The sequence below is a fragment of the Planococcus citri genome, chromosome 2 (genome assembly GCF_950023065.1).
Source record: "Planococcus citri chromosome 2, ihPlaCitr1.1, whole genome shotgun sequence".
NCBI classification, from domain to species: Eukaryota; Metazoa; Arthropoda; class Insecta; order Hemiptera; family Pseudococcidae; genus Planococcus; species Planococcus citri.
Genome location: NC_088678.1, coordinates 1836394 through 1856297, shown reverse-complemented (window position 1 = coordinate 1856297; position 19904 = coordinate 1836394). Strand labels below are relative to the sequence as shown.

Here is a 19904-nt window from a genome sequence, read left to right as displayed (position 1 = left end):
ATAGAAGTAATTCTCATAGTACAGCTTTCAACGATACCTATGCTGAAAATATAGAAGTAATTTTACCAAAAGGATAAAATACCGTCACTTTTACATTAACGTAGCAAGTCTAGTCGTCTCGTTTTATGACAGGCATCGTGAGCAGTTCCAATTCATGAACGTATAATGTACACAGACACTTATCTAGATATTTATCATTAACGTAATCAGTAGTTTGAAATCCATAGAAAACCATGAAACCAGTTTCTCCTCGTGTAATTCTTTAATAACAAACCTATGTACGACTATACGGTGGTGAGACGTTCAGGTAAAAATAGATACACGTTATAAAAATTATCAAACCGGTATCCTCGAGTACATACACTTGTCTAGCACTGTGTTCTTTCGAAGAATGCTGCATCGAGTAACTAGTCGTTCATTTCATTTTCAACTAAGTAATCAGTTTTAGTTTGTTTTTATGAAAAAGTTCGCAAGTTGAGTGTTCCGAAGTGCGAGTTCGATATACGATATTTTTATTATTTGCACGTGAATCGAATTCGAGTTTTATTGTAGGTAAGTGATTTTTTTGATCGGTTTTCTTTAAAACGTAATACAAAGTGTTAAAAATAAATTTTCGCTGTGCTTGTTACTCAATTTTGTGAATATCTACGAGTTTTATCACCAACATAATTCGTTTATCAACTCAATAAAGTAAGTAAGTAGACAATATTTATTTTATTTTCAGGCTTGATATTTTGTTTCTTAATATTTGAGATTAGCGTCTAAGTGGTTTATTTTGTTTGAATTAATGTTTACACTCGTCTACATATTAATTATCTGGGTAGGTAGTGTACAAGTTTGTTGAAAATATAATTAATTCCCAGGTAGAGGTACTCATTTAAAAATATCCTTCGAGTTTAAAAACTGAACTACATTTTCCCCGATAACCTTCAATTTGCACTCTAGGAACCTAGGTAGGTATGCTATATTTTTAATGGAAATTTTTTATCAACTCGTGATTTGACTGGATCTTGAAGGATAATGATGGTGGAGGGCATATAAATGTAAATTTCATCAAAAAATCGCATCGAAGCGTGAGATTTGATTATGTTCCTATTATATGTATATTTAAACTTTTATCTGGTCGAATTAATGAATTAATATGATAAAATAATTAAACGCCAAGTATAACGAGAAATTAACTCGTTTAATTTGATGAAACTTTTATACTTTCTTACCTACTTAAATGAACGTTTTATTGCCAAATAACGTTAATTATTAGGTTAATATGGCCCAGACATTGTATTCGGTACAATCATTCTACGCCCAAAAGTTTTAAAATTTTTTTCACTCTTGAAGAAATAAATCTATTTTCAAACTTTTATTAAATCTGTATCATTGGGTATAGGTAATTAGAGATTTATTTTTGAATCCATAACGTGGATTACTATGCATGCAATTTTTCCACGTGTATGATATGTACGGTCTGATGAATGTAAATAAATAGACGAGCTTATAAAATATAAAATTTTCGCCGAATTTTCTGCTCATTAGCATGAAATGACGAACCTAATAGATACCTCTAAATAATTGGTTCGTCAAATTTATCAAATAGAAATAATGGTACTTATTTAATGCATCAATTTTACTCATGTTTCAGTTTGTGAAATTGCCATCAGACCATGATGCGGATTACATCGAAAATCTAATTTGAAGAATATCCAATTAATTTTTAAAAATAAGCTGCAGTAATCGATGGGATCAATAAAAAATTACATTCAAATTAAAAAGAAACTCAATCTGTTTACAAGTGAAGACGAATACAGTCATATTTACAGGTAAACATTCGTAAATAAGTATACTTATTTGCTTAGCTGATCCAACTTAGGTAAGCTCCAGTGAAGAAAAAATTGTCTTGAATTCGACGTCATCGTGTTTGTTTCTGTAGGTGTAGTAATAAAATATCAAAGTATTATTGTATCTCAGGACTGGTTATCCTCTAATTTCTCGACCACATAAACGGCCAAGATTGATGGTTCCGTCGTTTAAGGTTCGCATAGGGCCGTAAAACGATACTGTATAATTATCGTAGATAATCATAAGTGCAATTTTTTTTCGTAAGATGTGAAAACATAGATACACACTTGTGCAATTTTCAGAAAGTTGACTAGTGTTTTAGGTGAGTTTAGCTTTGAGGCAAATGAATAAAATTGTATACAAACAAGGGAACCTCTAGTTTGTAATTTAGTCAGTAATTTTCCTAATTTTTTTTTTAACCAATGCATAGATATACTCAAAACATTTCACTGGCTTTAGGTATCCCAAAATTGACTCACAAAGGAAAGGAATGAAGGGAGGTACCCCAAAAGGCAGAAAAATGTTTGAAACTGAATAAAGCTGAATCGAAATAGCATACAAAAATGCATTATCAGCCAAAAAGGAGGCAACGTGCACTTTACGATTTTTAGTAAATTTTACATATATTTAAAAATTAAATTTGAGTCGAAAATAGAAAAAAAATCAAAATTTTAGCAAATTGAGCAAAAAGCTGAAATTTGTCAGGTTCTAGCTATTTGCAACCACCCAAATTGATTACCTATAAATGGCTTTGAATTGTATTGAGTACCGTAGTTTTGGACCTTACAGCAGATTTTTGAAAATTGAAATTTCCGCAAAATTTGTAGAGGTGCCAGAATGACACTCACTTCTAATCGTATATAACTTAGAATTAATTTTAGCTTTCCAACTTCATTGAGTCGAATTTTATGGAAATTTCAATTTTCCAAAATCTTCTGAAGATTCCGGAGCTGCTCAAAATGGTTTTGAACCATTTTCATCGATTTGGGGAAGGGGAGGGGAGGGAGAGGGTGAAAAATCGGGTAAATGCCTAGCAAAGTTCAGTTTTATTCTAAGTCAATTTGGCAAAATTTTGATTTTTCATCATCAGTGGCCTGAATCTGATTTCGAAAATTCACCAAAAATCGAAAAATTTATTAGCTTCTAAAGTTTTGACCAACTTGATCCGACTCAAAAGACTTTCTGAAAATTATGATGCCTCCCTTGTTGATGTTTGTAGCGATGATGGCCATAATGCTATATATGGATTATCAATTTTTACCTTCATTAAGGAAATTTATCGTGACAGAAATTATGTCGAAATTTGATATGTTTATGTACATTGCAAAAATAAGACATACCCTTGTGTATCGCGTTCTATAAACTCATCTTACAATTACTTATAGATAGCATTAGTATTGAATTACGCAACGTTACGTAAAATGAACTTGAAGTCTGATCGAACCTCTACTAAATCATCTAAGGTATAAACAGGTTGAAAGAATTTATAGCGATAGTAAAAAAAAAAAAAAATGGACACGAAAAATGTGGACTGAATTAACAGCTACCTATATCCTATTGCATCTAATTTCATCCGGTTTGCATACAATTGGGCAATATTTTTGTAATTTTTTTTCACCCGTGAGATTGATGAATTAATTGAACTTTTGACGATGGAAGTACATATCTAGAGGGAGAAAAGATGACGATGAAAACTTTTGGAAGGCGTGAAAGTAATGTGTTTTTATAACTACCTAATCTATCGATGTTCGTTGCACTTTAATGTCATTTACGAAAATACCCATATTTTGGAAAGTATTTTTTCCGGTCGTTTGGATTAACAGAAGGAATTAATATGGCTTCGAAGTCGTATAATTTCATTACCTATCCGCTTTCTCGATTGCTTTTTAATGGAAATATTCGTTAGTATAAAATAAGCATAGATTGTTGAGTACCTACGTATTTTGATTCAATGATGACGTCATTCTATAGGTTGCATTGCTCATTTCTGAATATCTGGCAATCTGCATAAATTTATGTAAAATGTATTGGCGTCAATGAATTAAGTATCATCTGTTTTTTTTTTTTTTATCAATCAACTATTAGCATGTGTTGGAAATAGGAATGCAAGCACATAAAATATCTATCCCATTTGCAAGGCAAACAAGTTTGGCCAATCGTTGCCTGTATTTTATAAAACACGTGTACATGTAGATCTGTTAAAATGTAGTGCAGATATTTTATTACCTAATTTCAATTTTTGAAAAGTTTTTCTCAGAATTTTTCATAAGGGAAAAATTTTTAAAAATGTAAAAAACCTGATTTTTACGATTTTTAATTTTTTTTTTTTTTTTGCTTGGAAAGTGAATTAAATTGCGCAATTTTTGGATAGTTTTTCTTTGAAATTCGCCAACAGCTGGTGGAATTTGAGCAAAATTTGCTGGAATTAAGCAAAAGCTACATATAAAACATGATGAAAAACGTATCAAGATGACCAAAAAAAAAACACTACAAAAGCGCAAAAAATCATTTAAAATGACCAAAAATGATAAAATTTTAGAAAAAGTTGCATACAACATCGTGAAAACATGTTTAAAATGAATGACATAAAAACGCTAAAAATGAAGCACCAACGTCGATAAAATAATTCGACAACTAATAAAATTTGCCTTTCAGCAAAGCTTGCAGAATAACGTATTCGTTGAATTTGGTTCAGACTCGTTATTGTTGTGAAAGATAAATCACGAATTACTGTGAGAAAATAATGATTCGAATCAATGATCATGAATTACTTCCAATTATAATTTCAATTGAAAAAAAGAACCGAGTCATTTTGGGTACCCCTGGGTTCCTTTTTCCTGGAACCTACAGGAGAAAAATTCTGGTTTAGACTGATATCGACTTGAAATATATGTATTGCAATTTCTGAAAAACTTGAAAAATCGTCGGATATTTTCTCTCAAAGTCTGAGTATTTTTAAATAATTATAATACCTACTTTTAAAAAAATGTATGCAATAAAATGAAAATGGGTTAAAAATTTTCAATTTTTTTCCACTGGTTTTTAGAGCAGGAAAATAACGTGAAAAAGCGAAGGTGAAAAAGAAAAAATTGGCACATAAATTTTTTCTTCGAGAATGTGTTCAGATGAACCCCCTGAACTACGAAAAAAAACCGCACCTTCTACCCCTGGAGCTAACTTTTTTAGGGGGCTAAAACCGGTTACGATTCACGTTTTTTGCGATTTATTCCGAAAATATTAGGTTTACGATAAAAACTACCATGACAAAAAATGTTCCCCTTCAAATTCTCGACAATTTGATACTACGCTCGATACCCATCCCTCAAAAGGGGTGTCTGAAAAAAAGGGGTGGAAAGAGTAGGTGTTTCAAAAAAGGTCAGTTCAATAAATTGATCAAAGTTACCACTAATTATATCATTCGTTTTCGCTCAAATTTTTTATACAAAGTCTACTCACCCAACTATTAATTACACCACCATTGATTGGTCTTCAATCCTCCCCGGGGGTTGGTGGGGGGGGGGTGCTTGATTTTTCAAGTAACACACAACTGAATCATATATTTGAAAAATGAATCTGGACATGCGATATGTCGAATAGTATGTTTTCGAGGTCGCTGAATACGAATACCAACTTATTTTTTGGGTCCAGTTCCTCAAAGCCCTTCTGTGCCTCAAAAATGGGGTTAAAATTTTGAAAAATCGTTAAAAGTCGAGTGATATATCGAATGGTATATTTCCGAGGTCGTTCAGTACGAATATGAACTTAATTTTTGGGTTCCACCCCCCAATGTCCTTCTGTGCCCCAACAAGGGGGCTAAAATTTTAAAAAAATCATCAAAAAGTCGAGTGATATATCGAATGGTACGTTTTCGAGGTCGCTGCATGAGTACAAATATAAACTTACTTTTTAGGTCCCACCCCCTAATGTCTCTATGTGCCCCAAAAAGGGGCCAAATTTCGAAAAATCATGAAAAGTTGTGTGATACATCAAATGGTATGTTTTCGGGATTCTATTTTGAAATATGTTATCAATTTATGAGTTTTTCCAATAAAAAATAAAATTATAAATAATTAATCCCATTTAAATTTCTCATAATTAATAATTCGAGTGGCTCATACCTAAGCGAAATTTACAAATAGAAATTAGTTGGATGGTTCTACATTTTATTTCGACGAAATTCGACAATACTGTAAAAGTCCTAGTTCCATTTTATTTTCTATTAAAAAGTAGTCAAAAACTGGTATAAGTGAGTGAATACCTCTACCTCTACCCCCTCCCTTCAAAAGTTACTCCAATCAGTGTTTTTGAGATGAATTTTCAGAATTATTTCCAAAATAATAGTGAGAATCTTCAAAGAAAAAGATCACACCATGTTTTGTCGTTAACTTTTTTGGGACAGAGAACCATTGTGCTTTGGATTCTAAAAATTTGTGTTCAGCAATCTTTAAAACATACTATTCGATATAGGTACTCGTATTACACGATTTTCAGCGACTTTTCAAAATGTTATCCTATTTAGTAGGGCGTGAATGGGTTTTGAAGAACTGTAAGCAGAAAATAAGTTCATATTCGTACTCAGCAACCTCGAAAACATACCATTCGATATATCACTCGACTTTTCACGATTTTTCAAAATTCTGACCCTCATTTTGGGGCACAGAGGGGCTTTGAGGGGTTGCATGCAAAAATAAGTTGATATTCGTATTCAGCGACCTCGAAAACATACTATTCGACATATCGCATGTCCAGATTCATTTTTCAAATATATGATTCAGTTGTGTGTTACTTGAAAAATCAAGCACCCCCCCCCCACCAACCCCCGGGGAGGATTGAAGACCAATCAATGGTGGTGTAATTAATAGTTGGGTGAGTAGACTTTGTATAAAAAATTTGAGCGAAAACGAATGATATATTTAGTGGTAACTTTGATCAATTTATTGAACTGACCTTTTTTGAAACACCTACTCTTTCCACCCCTTTTTTTCAGACACCCCTTTTGAGGGATGGGTATCGAGCGTAGTATCAAATTGTCGAGAATTTGAAGGGGAACATTTTTTGTCATGGTACTTAGTTTCTATTGTAAACCTAATATTTTCGGAGTAAATCGCAAAAAACCTGAATTGGAACCGGTTTTGGTCCCCTAAAAAAGTTAGCTCCAGTGGTAGAAAAGGTGCGGTTTTTTTTGATAGTTCAGGGGGTTCATCTGAACACATTCCCGAAGAAAAAATTCATGTGCCAATTTTTTCTTTTTCGCCCTCGCTTTTTTACGTCATTTTCCTGCTCTAAATACCTATACTTTTAAAAAAATGTATGCAATAAAATGAAAATGGGTTAAAAAATTTCAATTTTTTCCACTGGTTTATTTGTTCAAAAATCAGAAAAAACTTCATTTCATCGATTGTAGCCAATTGTTCCATTGGCAAAAATTTTCCAAAAATTAGAAAACAACTGAAACTTACTTTTTGTGTTTTTTTTATGTTTACAGACGAAAATCACTATGGGAAATGATGAGATTATCGTTTGCCATTATGGGCATAGAATTCACGTACGCAGCATTGACGGCGTTTGTTTCGCCTGTGCTTTTGGAACTCGGTGTAAATTACCAACAAATGACGATGGTTTGGGCCATCTCACCCATTATAGGATTTTTCCTGTCGCCTATTATGGGTTCATTAAGTGACCGGTGTCGTTTGAAGTTCGGCAGAAGGAGACCTTTTATGATTGCGTTTGCTATTATTAATGTTATGGGTGAGTTGTATTCGTTCTTCATTTACTCGTATACCTATACCTGTCGTTCAGTATTAAATTATAATATTCCAGAAGTTATTAGATGTATTTGTGTGTGTGTGAGTCGATGATTGGTGTAGACATGAATTGAAATATGATCACTACCGCATATTAACATTAGTAAGTAGGTATACCGGTACCTACCTAAAATCCTTGCCAGTGATCAACTTACAAATCTATTGTGTTCATTATACTTACTTGTATCTACTCGTACCAATCTAGATTTACATATACCTACTCGTTCATATACATATAAGACTTATACGAGTATTCAATGTCCATTGTTCACGCTCATATGCTCTACCTAGTAATTATCATGTTATTCGATGACATTTTACTCGAATGTAGTCTATTTTCACAGGTCTTTTATTGATTCCGTATGGAGAATCGTTCGCGGAAGTTGTAAAGCATATAATGCCAGCCACGAATAGCTCAACTCCGGCTGAAATTGCGAGAATAGATAGACTGGAAGCCTGGCAAATTACTCAGCGACACATCGCCATTGTGATAACAGTAATCGGCGTCGTGATCGCTGATTACACTTCAGACGCGTTACAAAATCCTAGCCGAGCTTATCTATTAGATGTTTGCCGAGCGGGTTAGTGTACTTAATTGTGTACCTAATTATACCTACTCGTATATAAGTAGGCATAGTATCAGTTTAAAGTTCACCCTTACGTATCAACCTATTTACTCTTGATTTAAAAAATTATGATAGAATCTAGCTCACACGTTGTCACGTGTCGTATAATTTTGGAAATACGAGTAACTAAGTTTACCTACTTCGAGTTACGATGTAATATTTATTTTTCAGATGATCACGCCAGAGGATTAACGACGTTTACAGTTTTAGCTGGACTGGGTGGATTTGTCGGATATTTAATGGGGGCTATAGACTGGACGAAAATAAATATTTTTGGTAAATCATCTTCCCTCAAATATCCTTCCACTAATATGTGGAATATTCCACGTTGGACAGTGGACTGATTGACGAAAAAATATTTTTCAATAAACTTACGTATGTTTGCAGATTTTTTCCAAGGGTCGTTATTCAACGGGCATATACAAGCATTCTATACCATGACCGCTGTACTGTTTACAATTTGCATATTGATCACCATAACCACCTTTAGAGAAGTTCCGTTGCCAGTCGTAGAACTAATTGACATGTGCCCCGACGTCATGGTTAGTTTAAAAAAAATCAAACAATGATATTATTCTTTTTTTTTTTTTTTTTTGTTCCTGGTATACGCATTAGGGTGTAACCTTGAGGTAAAATTAATTTATTGAGAGAGAAAAAATTAAAAACAAATTTTTTGTTACTGGATCAGCTTTTTGCATTTGAGGTGAAAAGGGCGCAAACCGCAGTTCTCAAAGTGTCCTTTCAGAAGAGATAGGGGTACCTAAAGTCTTGAGGAAATGGCAGATTTGAAATTTTGAACCATTAAAAAATTATTTGAATCTTTTTTTAAAATACATATAATTTCCTTATTTTGAACTTTCATTTAAAAATCGTCTAAATTTAGTGTTCCTCGATGCGGGAGTAATTATGCAAATAAAAATGAAAAACAAATACACTAAAAAAATTAAGAATAAAATAACTAAAGATATTTTTTGCTTATCTTGCGGAGGTTGTATTAGGTCATCAATATTGAGAGTGACTTCATCGGCAGGTTGCTCGAATGCAGTTTCAGCGGCGAGTAAATCTTGTAGTCTGGTTTGATATTCTCGATTAACGTTGTAAACGTAAAGCATTTGACTGAGGGAGGCCATAATTTGTATTTTTCTTCGTTGAGCGAATTTATTTATTATGAAAGCTGCCGATTCGATGTCTTCGTAAATTGTGAGGTATTTCTGCTGGTAAAAATTAGGTATCATGAAAACGAAAAATCAAAAAGATGTACGATTGCGTGAAAAAAAAATGTTACCATACAAACCCATATAAATTCAGCTATGTTTTCGTTGCTGTATAAGCTCTCGGCTGGTTTCCACAAAAGATTAAATATCTTTCTGTGCTTTTCACCTTTGTTGATATACGATGCGGCTATACGAAGGGTTCGTTCGTATGATCGGTTGACTACAAACGTTGGCTTCCATTCGTCGAATATTTGTTCAAAATAGGCGTCGTCTATCTGCCATCTAATCATCATGATAAATACGCTCCAGTAGCTGAACAGCATCAATTTTTGCCTGTAGAACTGCGGTATTTGGTTCCATATGAAACAAAATGTACTGATTTGCGCCTTCGATGTGACTTTTTCGTTGGTCCATCTGTCCATCCACATTTCTAGTTTACTAATGGGCGAATACGTTTTGCAAAATACAGCGTTCAAGTTATTCATTTTTTGCTCGCCGGTCATCTGGTTCCAGTAATAGACGACAGCTAAGTCGTATCCGCAATAAACCTAATATGAAATAAAAATGTAGAAAATATTCGAAGTAAAATTGAGAGGTTGGAAGGGGGAAGGGGGGATATAAGGATGAAAATACGGCGTACGTACCGAAATTTTGAATATGTTCTCTAAAGGAGTAAAATTTTCAAACAGTTGAAAATTCCTGATGATTATTTTTTCTTGAATAACGCAATGGTCGGTGACGTGCACGTAGCATTTCCAATAAGCGATTGCGTGGAATTTATATTCGCCGAAAAACATTTCGAATTTTTCCTTTAAATCCGAGTCCAATTTATTCCATCGTTTCTCCACGTATTTTTCATAGCAGCATGGGCACAACGTTTTACTCGTGAAATCGAACTTTTGGGTTAGGCAGGCACTTTTGATACGATCTACTGTTTGAAACGGTGTTAGACGCACGTTCCAGATGATCATTTCTTGAATAATGCCTCCTTGGTGGCTTTCGCTCACGATAATCCAGTCAAAAATGTCTTCACCTGTGATAAAATTGAGTTGAAAAAAAATCCGAACACAATGAGAATTTATTCGTGTCATAATATTATTGTTCGATACCTACCAAATATAAATCAACGTTTACCTACCTATGAAACTTATTATTTCCGAAATACTTTGTTTGAAATAAATGGGCACAATGGGATAGAAATACTTGACCATATCGTGAACTTCCGCCAATAATTGATCAGGCACTCGATAAAAGCAGTACGTGTTTCCATTTTTGAATTCTTGAGCTCGCAGGCAAACGTCTATTCGTTGCTTGATTTCGCGATGTGACCAGAGTTCCTTGGCTATAGTAAAGCACGCCAATGTTTGCAAACTTTTCGTCATCACGAGGTCTTCGAATTTTTGAGGCATTATTTTGATTCAAGTTGATTGCGTTTTGTGATCTGTGTGAATGCAAAAGTGGTTGAAAAATGACTGTTTTTGAGGTGTGCTGTTCTATATCAGTTTAGATTGATGTTAATAAAAGCCCGGCATATGACAATAGGAGTAATTGCACCCTCCCCCCCCCCAATCCTCCGGAACAACTTTTTTCTTAAAGGGAACATCCTAAGGAACATTTTAAAGCAAACTTGCCAAAAAAAAAGTAGGCCTTACTTACAAAATGGCGGCCACTTTGATTGACAGGTCAGCCGATGAAATCGCAGATTTTGCGATTTAACATAGGACTTGCACAAACTTTTTCAAACTTTACAAAGATAGATCGAAAGATCAGGAAAAAATTTATCACCTGTCAAAATTTCAAGTGCAAAAGTGCGTTTTTTGATTTTTGGTGAATTTTTGAAAATCAAATTTAGGCCAAAAATGAGGGAAAAAATCAAAATTTTACCGAATTGACCAAGAAAGCTGAAATTTGGGATATACCCTATTTTCAACATGCCAAATTGATTGGAAACGGGTTCAACCCGTTTTGAGCAGTTCTGGAGCCTCCAGCAGATTTTTTGAATCTCGAAAATATCGGAATTCCCACAACATTCCATCAAATTGTAGTTGTAAAGCTAAAATTTATTCTAAAAACTAATTTAAATACGCTACGAAGTGCTGCAGGTGAATTTCAAGTCGTTTTGGAGCCTCCAGCGACTTTTTGAAAATTCCTAAAGCCTCCAGCAGATTTTTGAAACTTTATATTTTCACAAAATTTCATCAAATGGAGATGGAAAGCTGAAATTTACTCTACATTCCAATTTTAACATCTTCTGAAAACGACTTCTGGTGGATTTCAAGTCATTTTAGAGCATCCAACGACTTTTTTGAAAATTACTGGACCCTCCAGTAGATTTTTGAAACTTGAAATTTCCCCAAAATTTCATCAAACTGAGGTGGACAGTAAAAATTCATTCTGAAAACTAATTTCAATACGCTACGAAGTGGACTGCTGGTAGATTTCAAGTCGTTTTGGAGCCTCCGGCGACCTTTTTGAAAGGTTGTATGACGGTTTTTTGGAAAATTGAAATGTCCTAGAAGTAGCTGGAAGCTTCAAAACCAATTGAAACCACCATGTAGTCTGCGAAGTAAATTTCAGCTTGCCAACTCCATTTGATAAATTAATGTTGGGGAAATTTCAAGTTTCAAAAATCTACTGGACGCTCCAATAATTTTCAAAAAAGTCGCTGGAGGCCCTAAAATGACTTGAACCCACCTGAAGTCGTCTTCAGAGGGTGATAAAATTGGAGTGTAGAGTAAATTTCAGCTTTCCATCTCCATTTGATGAAATTTTGTGAAAATTTAAAGTTTCAAAAATCTGCTGGAGGCTTCAGGAATTTCACCTGCAGCACTTCGTAGCGTATTTAAATTAGTTTTTAGAATAAATTTTAGCTTTACAACTACAATGTGATGGAATTTTGTGGAAATTTCGAGTTTCAAAAATCAGCTGGAGGCTCCAGAACTATTCAAAACGGGTTGAAACCGTTTCCAATCGATTTTGCATGTCGAAAATAGGGTATATCCCAAATTTCAGCTTTCTTGGTCAATTTGGTAAAATTTTGATTTTTTCCCTCATTTTTGGCCTAAATTTGATTTTCAAAAATTCACCAAAAATCGAAAAAGGCACTTTAGCACTTGAAATTTTGACAGGTGATGAATTTTTTCATGATCTTTCGATCTACCTTTGTAAAGTTTGAAAAAGTTTGTGCAAGTCCTATGTTAAAACGCAAAATCTGCGATTTTGGCTGACCTGTCGATCAAAGTGGCCGCCATTTTGTAAGTAAGGCCAATTTTTTTTGGCAAATTTGCTTTAAAATGTTCCTTAGGATGTCCCCTTTAAGAAAAAAGTTGTTCCGGAGGATCGGCGGGGGGGTGCAATTACTCCTATTGTCATATGCCAGACTATAAAGCTCTCAAGGTTTTCTCTGATTCAAGACTTTTTCAACTTTCTGCAGGTAGACCTACTTTTGCTGGAGGCTCCAAATCAGGTTGAAAGTGATATCGTACGATTTGGGGGTTCAACTTTAGAAGAAATAAATCAATTTTTAGTTTTTCATTTCGAGATTTGCTCATATCGATGAAATATTTCTATAGGTACCTACTTTTTTCAAAAATTTAAATCTGAGGTGTGGGTAAACACCAGTTTTCAGTGATTTTTTACTTTTTTGATTTTATTTATTTGCCTTTTTATAACATATTTAAAGAATTTAAAGTATGTTTTTGTCAAATTTCAATTACATTTAATTACCTATAGTTTTTTGGTAATTTCTAGCGATTTTGATGCTTCTTTCAGAGTTGTAAAATCATTTCAACCCAATTTCTTTCAATTTTGGCAAAAATGTTATCAACTTTTAGTGATTTCTTTCGAGAAAAAATTACTCTGAAAAATTTATCCGATTACAATTTCAGCTCATTCGAAATTGATTCATTTTTAGGTGAAGCATCCTTAGAAATTAAAGCCTAAATTCGAAATCGAGCACCAATCTTCCAAAGAATGAATTCTTTTTGTCTCCAGAAAATTATTCTTACAATTTCTCAGTCTCCTTATACGAAAACTCTTAGACTTCAAAACAGCCCCTAATAAATTCCAGATCTCTCAAAAACCCTACAGCACTTCCATTTGCCTCACACAAAATTGACCTTTTTAATGTTTATTCGCAGGAAAATGGCAGAGACATCATTCAAAAAGAACTAAAAGAGATTACACCTATCATTCAAAAACCACAATCGTACGGCGTCAGCGAAGAAATAGTCAATCATGATCAAGTAAGCGTAAATTTTCGATCTCATTCACACTTGTATAGCGCTATTATATTTTTAATTACTTAGCAAACCACTCTAACGGTATCGCAAAGAAGCAGGCATACAGGTAGCTTTAGTTTGTTATCATAGTACCTACTTAAACTTATGTCAGAAGCGAAAGACAAGAGCATATTTACGATAACGTCGGCGCATCAACGAGATTCCGAAATTGAAGCAAATGTCGCAGTTTGTCTCAATTTCACAAGACGCAGAAGGCGTAATTCGCTTCCACTATATGGGCCAGAAGACATACGTCCGATACCAGGTTCTTCGGATGCCCCAAATCCTTCGATCACAGTCGAAATTCGACCTAGACCTTTAGAACACGAAATTAGAGGACAATAAGATGTCCAGTGCGACGCGATGGTCGAATTATTTCGTTGTATTATTTTCAAATAAGAGCCATTAGAGCCCTCGAGATCGCATTTCTACGCAATATACGCCCAATATACAACCTTTCTACGTATTCGTGTGTTTTGTTTGTGTATAGTTATTTTATTGCCATTTTTTTTTTCTAGAAATGATCAAATTCGTGTTTTTTTTTTTTACAGAAATCCGTTCCTACTTTGAAAGATTATGTGAAGTCTATATTTTGCATACCGTATTCGTTAAGAATACTTTGTATAACGAATCTGTTTTGTTGGATGGCACAATGCTCTTATTCGTTATATTTCACTGATTTTGTTGGAGAAGCAGTCTACGGAGGTGATCCCAGTGTAAGTTTACTCATCCTATTTTTAAAAGTCAATCATGCAAATTCACCTTATACCTATTCTTCGGTTGAAAAATAAGATTTTGGTACTTACTGGAATGCGTAAATATTCTGGATATATTATTTCATCGATACACTTCGAGTTGTCTATATCATAAACATGGCTAAATTATTTGAACATAGGTAATATGGGTACAAATGACACGAGATGAAAAACTTGGAATCGAAAACTGTATCCAATAAAAACAACAAAATAATAACAAATATTCGTTTGAGAATCTAAATTTTGACTTCGAAATTATTTAACAAATTAAAATAGGTATTAATCTATTTGTATCTTGGTTGTTAAGTTTGAATATTCAGTATTTATCAACGCAAGGATCATTTAATCATAACGAAGAATGTTTTCCGTTATCTGCTCGCGTACATTGAGCTCATTATACCAAAATGTTCGATAAGGTTAAAAAAATTAAATGAAAGTATTAGGTGTAGGTTAAGAGCCTACGACTAAGTAGGAAAAAACAGACAGATGTGGGTTTATAGAGATGTAACAACGTTTTCTAACAGAAGAGATATTTTAACAAGCGATAGCGAATGTATTCTGGGTCTTGAGTGACGTTTCCATCAGTCACATGAAAATCAAAGGGCCATATTATAAAATGAGAAAAAATTGAAATTTTTCTAAATTGACTTATGGAAGGAACATTTTTGAATGAAATCAAACTAGATTAAAAGAGAATTTCCTAAAATTCTCGTAACCGAAATTTCGGATACTAAAGTAGTTCATTTTGAAATTTTTGGCAAATTTTTAAAAATTTTAAAAATTCAAAAAAAAGTTCAAAGAACAATAGTCCGGCATATGACAATAGGAGTAATTGCACCCCCTCCCCTGCCGATCCTCCGGGACAACTTTTTTTCTTAAAGGGGACATCTTAAGGAACATTTTAAAGCAAACTAGCCCAAAAAAAAGTTGCCCTTACTCACAAAATGGCGGCCATTTTGATTGACAGGTCAGCCAAAATCGCAAATTTAGCGTTTCAACATAGGATTCGCACGAAATTTTTCAAACCTTACAAAGGCAGATCGAAAAATCATGCAAAAATTTATCACCTGTCAAAATTTCAAGTGCTAAAGTGCGTTTTTCGATTTTTGGTGAATTTTTGAAAATCCAATTCAGGCCAAAAATGAGGGAAAAAATCAAAATTTTACCAAATTGACCAAGAAAACTGAAATTTGGGATATACCCCATTCTCGAAATGCCAAATCGATTGAAAACTGTTTCAACCCGTTTTGAGCAGTTCTGGAGCCTCCAGCAGATTTTTGAAACTCGAAATTCCAACAAAATTCCATCAAATTGAAGTTGTAAAGCTGAAATTTATTCTAAAAACTAATTTCAATACGCTACAAAGTACTGCAGGTGAATTTCAAGTCGTTTTGGAGCCTCCAGCGACTTTTTGAAAATTCCTGAAGCCTCCAGCAGATTTTTGAATCTTTAAATTTTCACACACTCCAATTTTAACACCCTCTGAAGACGACTTCAGGTGGGTTCAAGTCATTTTAGAGCCTCCAGCGACTTCTTTGAAAATTACTGGAGCCTCCAGTAGATTTTTGAAACTTGAAATTTTCCAAAAATTTCATCAAACTGAGATAGAGAGTCGAAATTCGTTCTGCAAACTAATTTTAACACCCTCCAAAGACGACTTCAGGTGGATTCAATTCATTTGACAGCATCCAGCGACTTTTTTGAAAATTACTGGAGCCTTCAGCCGATTTTTTAAACTTTACTTCGTAGCTTATTGAAATTAGTGTGCAGAACGAAATCGACTCTCCATCACAGTTATGATGAAATTTTGGGGAAATTTCATGTTTCAAAAATCTACTGGAGTCTCCAGTAATTTTCAAAAAAGTCGCTGGAGGCTCTAAAATGACTTGAACCCACCTGCAGTCGTCTTTAGAGGGTGTTAAAATTGGAGTGTAGAGTAAATTTCGGCTTTCCATCTCCATTTGATGAAATATAGTGAAAATTTAAAGTTTCAAACATCTGCTGGAGGCTTCAGGAATTTTCAAAAAGTCGCTGGAGGCTCCAAAACGACTTGAAATCCACCAGCAGTACTTCGTAGCGTATTGAAATTAGTTTTTAGAATAAATTTCATCTTTACAACTCCAATTTGATGCAATTTTGTGGAAATTTGGAGTTTCAAAAATCTGCTGGAGCCTCCAGAACGGCTCAAAACGGGTTGAAACCGTTTCCAATCGATTTGGCATGTCGAAAATAGGGTATATCCCAAATTTCAGCTTTCTTGGTCAACTTGGTAAAATTTTGATTTTTTCCCTCATTTTTGGCCTAAAACTGATGAGTTCGAGTTAAAAAGTGAATTTTTAATTAAATTCTAAAATCTAGAAAAAGTGAAAAAAAAACAATTTTCAAAGGTATTTACAGTTAGGTACATAATTATATTGAACTGAGTTCTCAACAAGATCTCGTCTGATGATTTACACGATCATCACCCGACTCAAAAACAATCCCAATGTTGGCATTTTTGAAGTCTCCAACGAGAGTTCAATTCTCTACTGACAAAAATTAAGTTCCCAAAATGGCGTGATTCAATTTTCTTAACATGGGATCGATATCCAAAATGGTCTAAACAAATTTCAACTGGACAAAACTGTATCGAAGATCATGCAAAAAAAGTCACCGGCGAAAGTTTTAGGTACCTATTGAAGTGTGTTTGTGTGTTTTTAAATTTTTATAGTGAGTTTTGAATTAAAATCTGTTTCATAACCTGGTCCTAGAATTAAGTCACAATGCCCATGCGAGTCATAATTACAGTATTTTATTAAAATATTTGTGATTTTTGTTTATAGGCTCCAGTTGGTTCTGAAAAGAGAACTTTATACGAAGACGGAGTCAGAGTAGCATGTCTGGGGATGGCCATTTATTCGTTATCTTGTATGTTTTATTCGTTTGGTATCGAGTCGTTGGTTAAGCGTTTTGGGTAAGCGAGCGTCTTTTCTATTTCAGTACCTAACTTGAATCATTCATTTTGCATTTTATTTGAATGTACTCATTTATATTATTCAGGTTGAAAAAAGTCTACGTGGGTAGTATCCTGGTCGATGCTGTTGCTTTATTGTTGATGGCTGCATTCAGAAATAAGATAGCCGTTATCATATTATCGGCACTTTGCGGTGTATTATACGCTACATTGTTCACTGTTCCTTATATTTTAATCGCCCACTATCACTCCACCGATGTGGTAAATATTTTCTCAATAGAATTTATTTCACATTTTACCTACTTAATTTCTAATTTTAAAAAAAAAATCATCTGTTATGTTAAACAGTTCGAAATAGATTCCTGCGGTGATCCTATTCCTCAAAAGCAAATTCGAGGCTTGGGAACTGACGTATCTGTGATAGGATCGTGCATATTTGTGGCGCAATTTCTACTTTCAATCTGTATGGGAGGTATCGTCGCATACACGCAGACCACCACGGCAGTCGTCATTACCGGAGCTGTACTGGCCATTTGTGCTGCTTTTGCAGCTTCCAAAGTTATGTATTTGGATTTATAGATAAAGTGAATCGTTCTAGTGTGCGAACGAATAGTTAATTTATTATCGTCGTGATTTTTGACCACTGTGTTGGAAATTTAATAATTTGCCTTCTTATTATAGTTGGATTATTTACCAACGATTACCTTTATAAAATGCATATTTGTAATTTTGTACGTGTACAATACCTACTTATTTTTTTTTGTTTTTTTTTTATATGTGCCATTCGTGTTTACCTATATTGTTCGGATTTTGTTGTCGTCTTTGTATTTAATCGAATACAGTTTTCAATTTTTGGTTTCAGAATTTTCATAAGGAATGGCTGAAATATGGGTTTGGGTTATTATGTGATTTTTTTTCTTCATATTCAATTAATATCTAGTGCTTTGGCAAAAATTGTAGTGTAAGAATTGGAATCTGACGTTGCATAAAATTTTATTATAGATTTGCATTAGTATTCATCCCTAGAATTGGTCCACTTTCATTATAGTAAGGTTACTGAAAGCATTATTCAACAGTTGATGAACAAAAAATTGAAATTTTCATGTTTTTACATTGTACTTAATCCTCAGATTTGGTCTATTTTTGTCAGAAAAACATTCAAGAGTTTAATCCCCCCCCCTCCTCCTAAATGATAAAAATGTGAAATGATTACGTGTGTAGAAATTCAAGGTTTCAAAAAAAATTGCCAATGGATTATTTTGACTTTTTTGAATGTTTCTAAATTTTAAAACCCTGTGTAGATATTTTGTTTACTCGTCAGTTTTCAGCTCTCCTATTCTGTTCTTTAAAAAATGAAAAACATTTCCAATCTTCAGTTATTTGACCCACCTATGTTAGCTCTTCTTTGTTCACGCCAAAAAAGTTGGCTCTACGCCACTGCATCTTTTTTATAAAGAAGCCCTATTTTGTTGTTCGATTTTTTTTTCTGTTATGCTAGTGTATGTATTATTTGAAGGGGTTCCATGGAAAAGGGGCCTTAGTCATTTTTTTGTTCCTCTACAATTTTGGATGTAAGTATTAATTTTTTTTTCATCAATTTCACCATATTCAGTGATATTGAAGTGTTATTCTTTCATGAAAAAAAAAAAAAAACAAATTGGAAAATGTTAGCTTGTAGAAAAATTTTCCAAGTCCGTTTGAGCTTTTAAAAATTGATAAAGGAATTTTGTGTTGACACCTTCGACTAGTAATTTAGTTCACTTGACTCGAAATAGTCCAAATAGGTCCCTATCCTATCTAAGCTCGCGAATGATACTCATGAAGACCTATTTACACGTTTACCTATCTTCAGACACGCGATATAACGAATAAATAACAACACGTTTCAGACAGAACTGTTTGTAATTGATATTTAAAACCATATAACGCACAACACATTAACATTTACGCGAATTCGCAAAAGAGATATACCGTTAGTATAAATCGACCACATTAACCTATTCTATAAATTTGAATACACGTTACCGTTCCCAGAACGCCCTATACCTAACCGCAATGCTAAGCATATCTTGACGAACTAGGTCTTGGGCATGGTTTACTAGTCCAACGTTACATTAACTAGAAGTCCCCTCCAAGTAATAATTTCCCTCCCTCCTACGTAGGAAGATGGGCCACATTTACTGTATCAAAATCAGTTGAAAAAATTGACTAACTAAGATTCCTTTACCATGAAGCCCCTCATTTTTGTAAAATGTTCATTTTTTCATTTTTTGGACCGAATTTGATTTTTAAAAATTCACCAAAAATCGTAAAATGCACTTTAGTATCTGAAATTTTGCCTGGGAATGCTTATTCGGCTATTCTTGCCATACTACTTTGATTTAGTATACAAAATTCAAAATAGTCGGGGAGCCCACTTAAGGATAAATTGCACTC

General features: G+C 33.8%; 2 protein-coding genes across 8 annotated transcripts; one reads left to right on the top strand and one right to left on the bottom strand.

The window, feature by feature from the left end:
• Positions 1-204: 204 nt before the first annotated feature.
• lovit (loss of visual transmission) lies at positions 205-18324 on the top strand. Of its 4 annotated transcripts, none has more exons than XM_065347781.1 (11): positions 205-552; positions 1659-1817; positions 7322-7584; positions 7985-8221; positions 8438-8542; positions 8654-8808; positions 13620-13724; positions 14312-14476; positions 17338-17468; positions 17555-17729; positions 17817-18324. In XM_065347781.1, the coding sequence occupies exons 2-11, from the start codon at positions 1735-1737 to the stop codon at positions 18045-18047; spliced, it is 1650 nt and encodes a 549-aa protein (XP_065203853.1). In that variant the 5' UTR covers positions 205-552; positions 1659-1734; the 3' UTR covers positions 18048-18324. The 4 variants fall into 4 exon arrangements, with proteins under 4 accessions (XP_065203853.1, XP_065203852.1, XP_065203851.1 ...); XM_065347780.1 differs by having other exon boundaries at positions 1640-1817; XM_065347779.1 differs by having other exon boundaries at positions 205-694; positions 1640-1817.
• LOC135833947 (uncharacterized) lies at positions 9085-14808 on the bottom strand. 4 transcript variants are annotated; one of them, XM_065347783.1, is made up of 5 exons: positions 14567-14808; positions 10619-10921; positions 10125-10513; positions 9552-10028; positions 9085-9480 (listed from the first exon to the last, which is right to left on the bottom strand). In XM_065347783.1, the coding sequence occupies exons 2-5, from the start codon at positions 10887-10889 to the stop codon at positions 9112-9114; spliced, it is 1506 nt and encodes a 501-aa protein (XP_065203855.1). In that variant the 5' UTR covers positions 10890-10921; positions 14567-14808; the 3' UTR covers positions 9085-9111. The 4 variants fall into 4 exon arrangements, with proteins under 4 accessions (XP_065203855.1, XP_065203856.1, XP_065203857.1 ...); XM_065347784.1 differs by having other exon boundaries at positions 9085-9477; XM_065347785.1 differs by having other exon boundaries at positions 9561-10028.
• Positions 18325-19904: the final 1580 nt, after the last annotated feature.

What these genes read in the sequence shown, in the direction of transcription:
- LOC135833947 (XM_065347783.1), bottom strand. Translation starts at nt 10,889, where the DNA reads ATGCCTCAAAAATTCGAAGACCTCGTGATGACGAAAAGTTTGCAAACA. An exon ending in GGAAATAATAAGTTTCATAG is followed by an intron (nt 10,514 to 10,618) that starts GTAGGTAAACGT and finishes ATTTTATCACAG; the next exon opens with GTGAAGACATTTTTGACTGG. An exon ending in AATTTATATGGGTTTGTATG is followed by an intron (nt 9,481 to 9,551) that starts GTAACATTTTTT and finishes AATTTTTACCAG; the next exon opens with CAGAAATACCTCACAATTTA.
- lovit (XM_065347781.1), top strand. Translation starts at nt 1,735, where the DNA reads ATGGGATCAATAAAAAATTACATTCAAATTAAAAAGAAACTCAATCTG. An exon ending in GAATACAGTCATATTTACAG is followed by an intron (nt 1,818 to 7,321) that starts GTAAACATTCGT and finishes TTATGTTTACAG; the next exon opens with ACGAAAATCACTATGGGAAA. An exon ending in ACTATCACTCCACCGATGTG is followed by an intron (nt 17,730 to 17,816) that starts GTAAATATTTTC and finishes TATGTTAAACAG; the next exon opens with TTCGAAATAGATTCCTGCGG.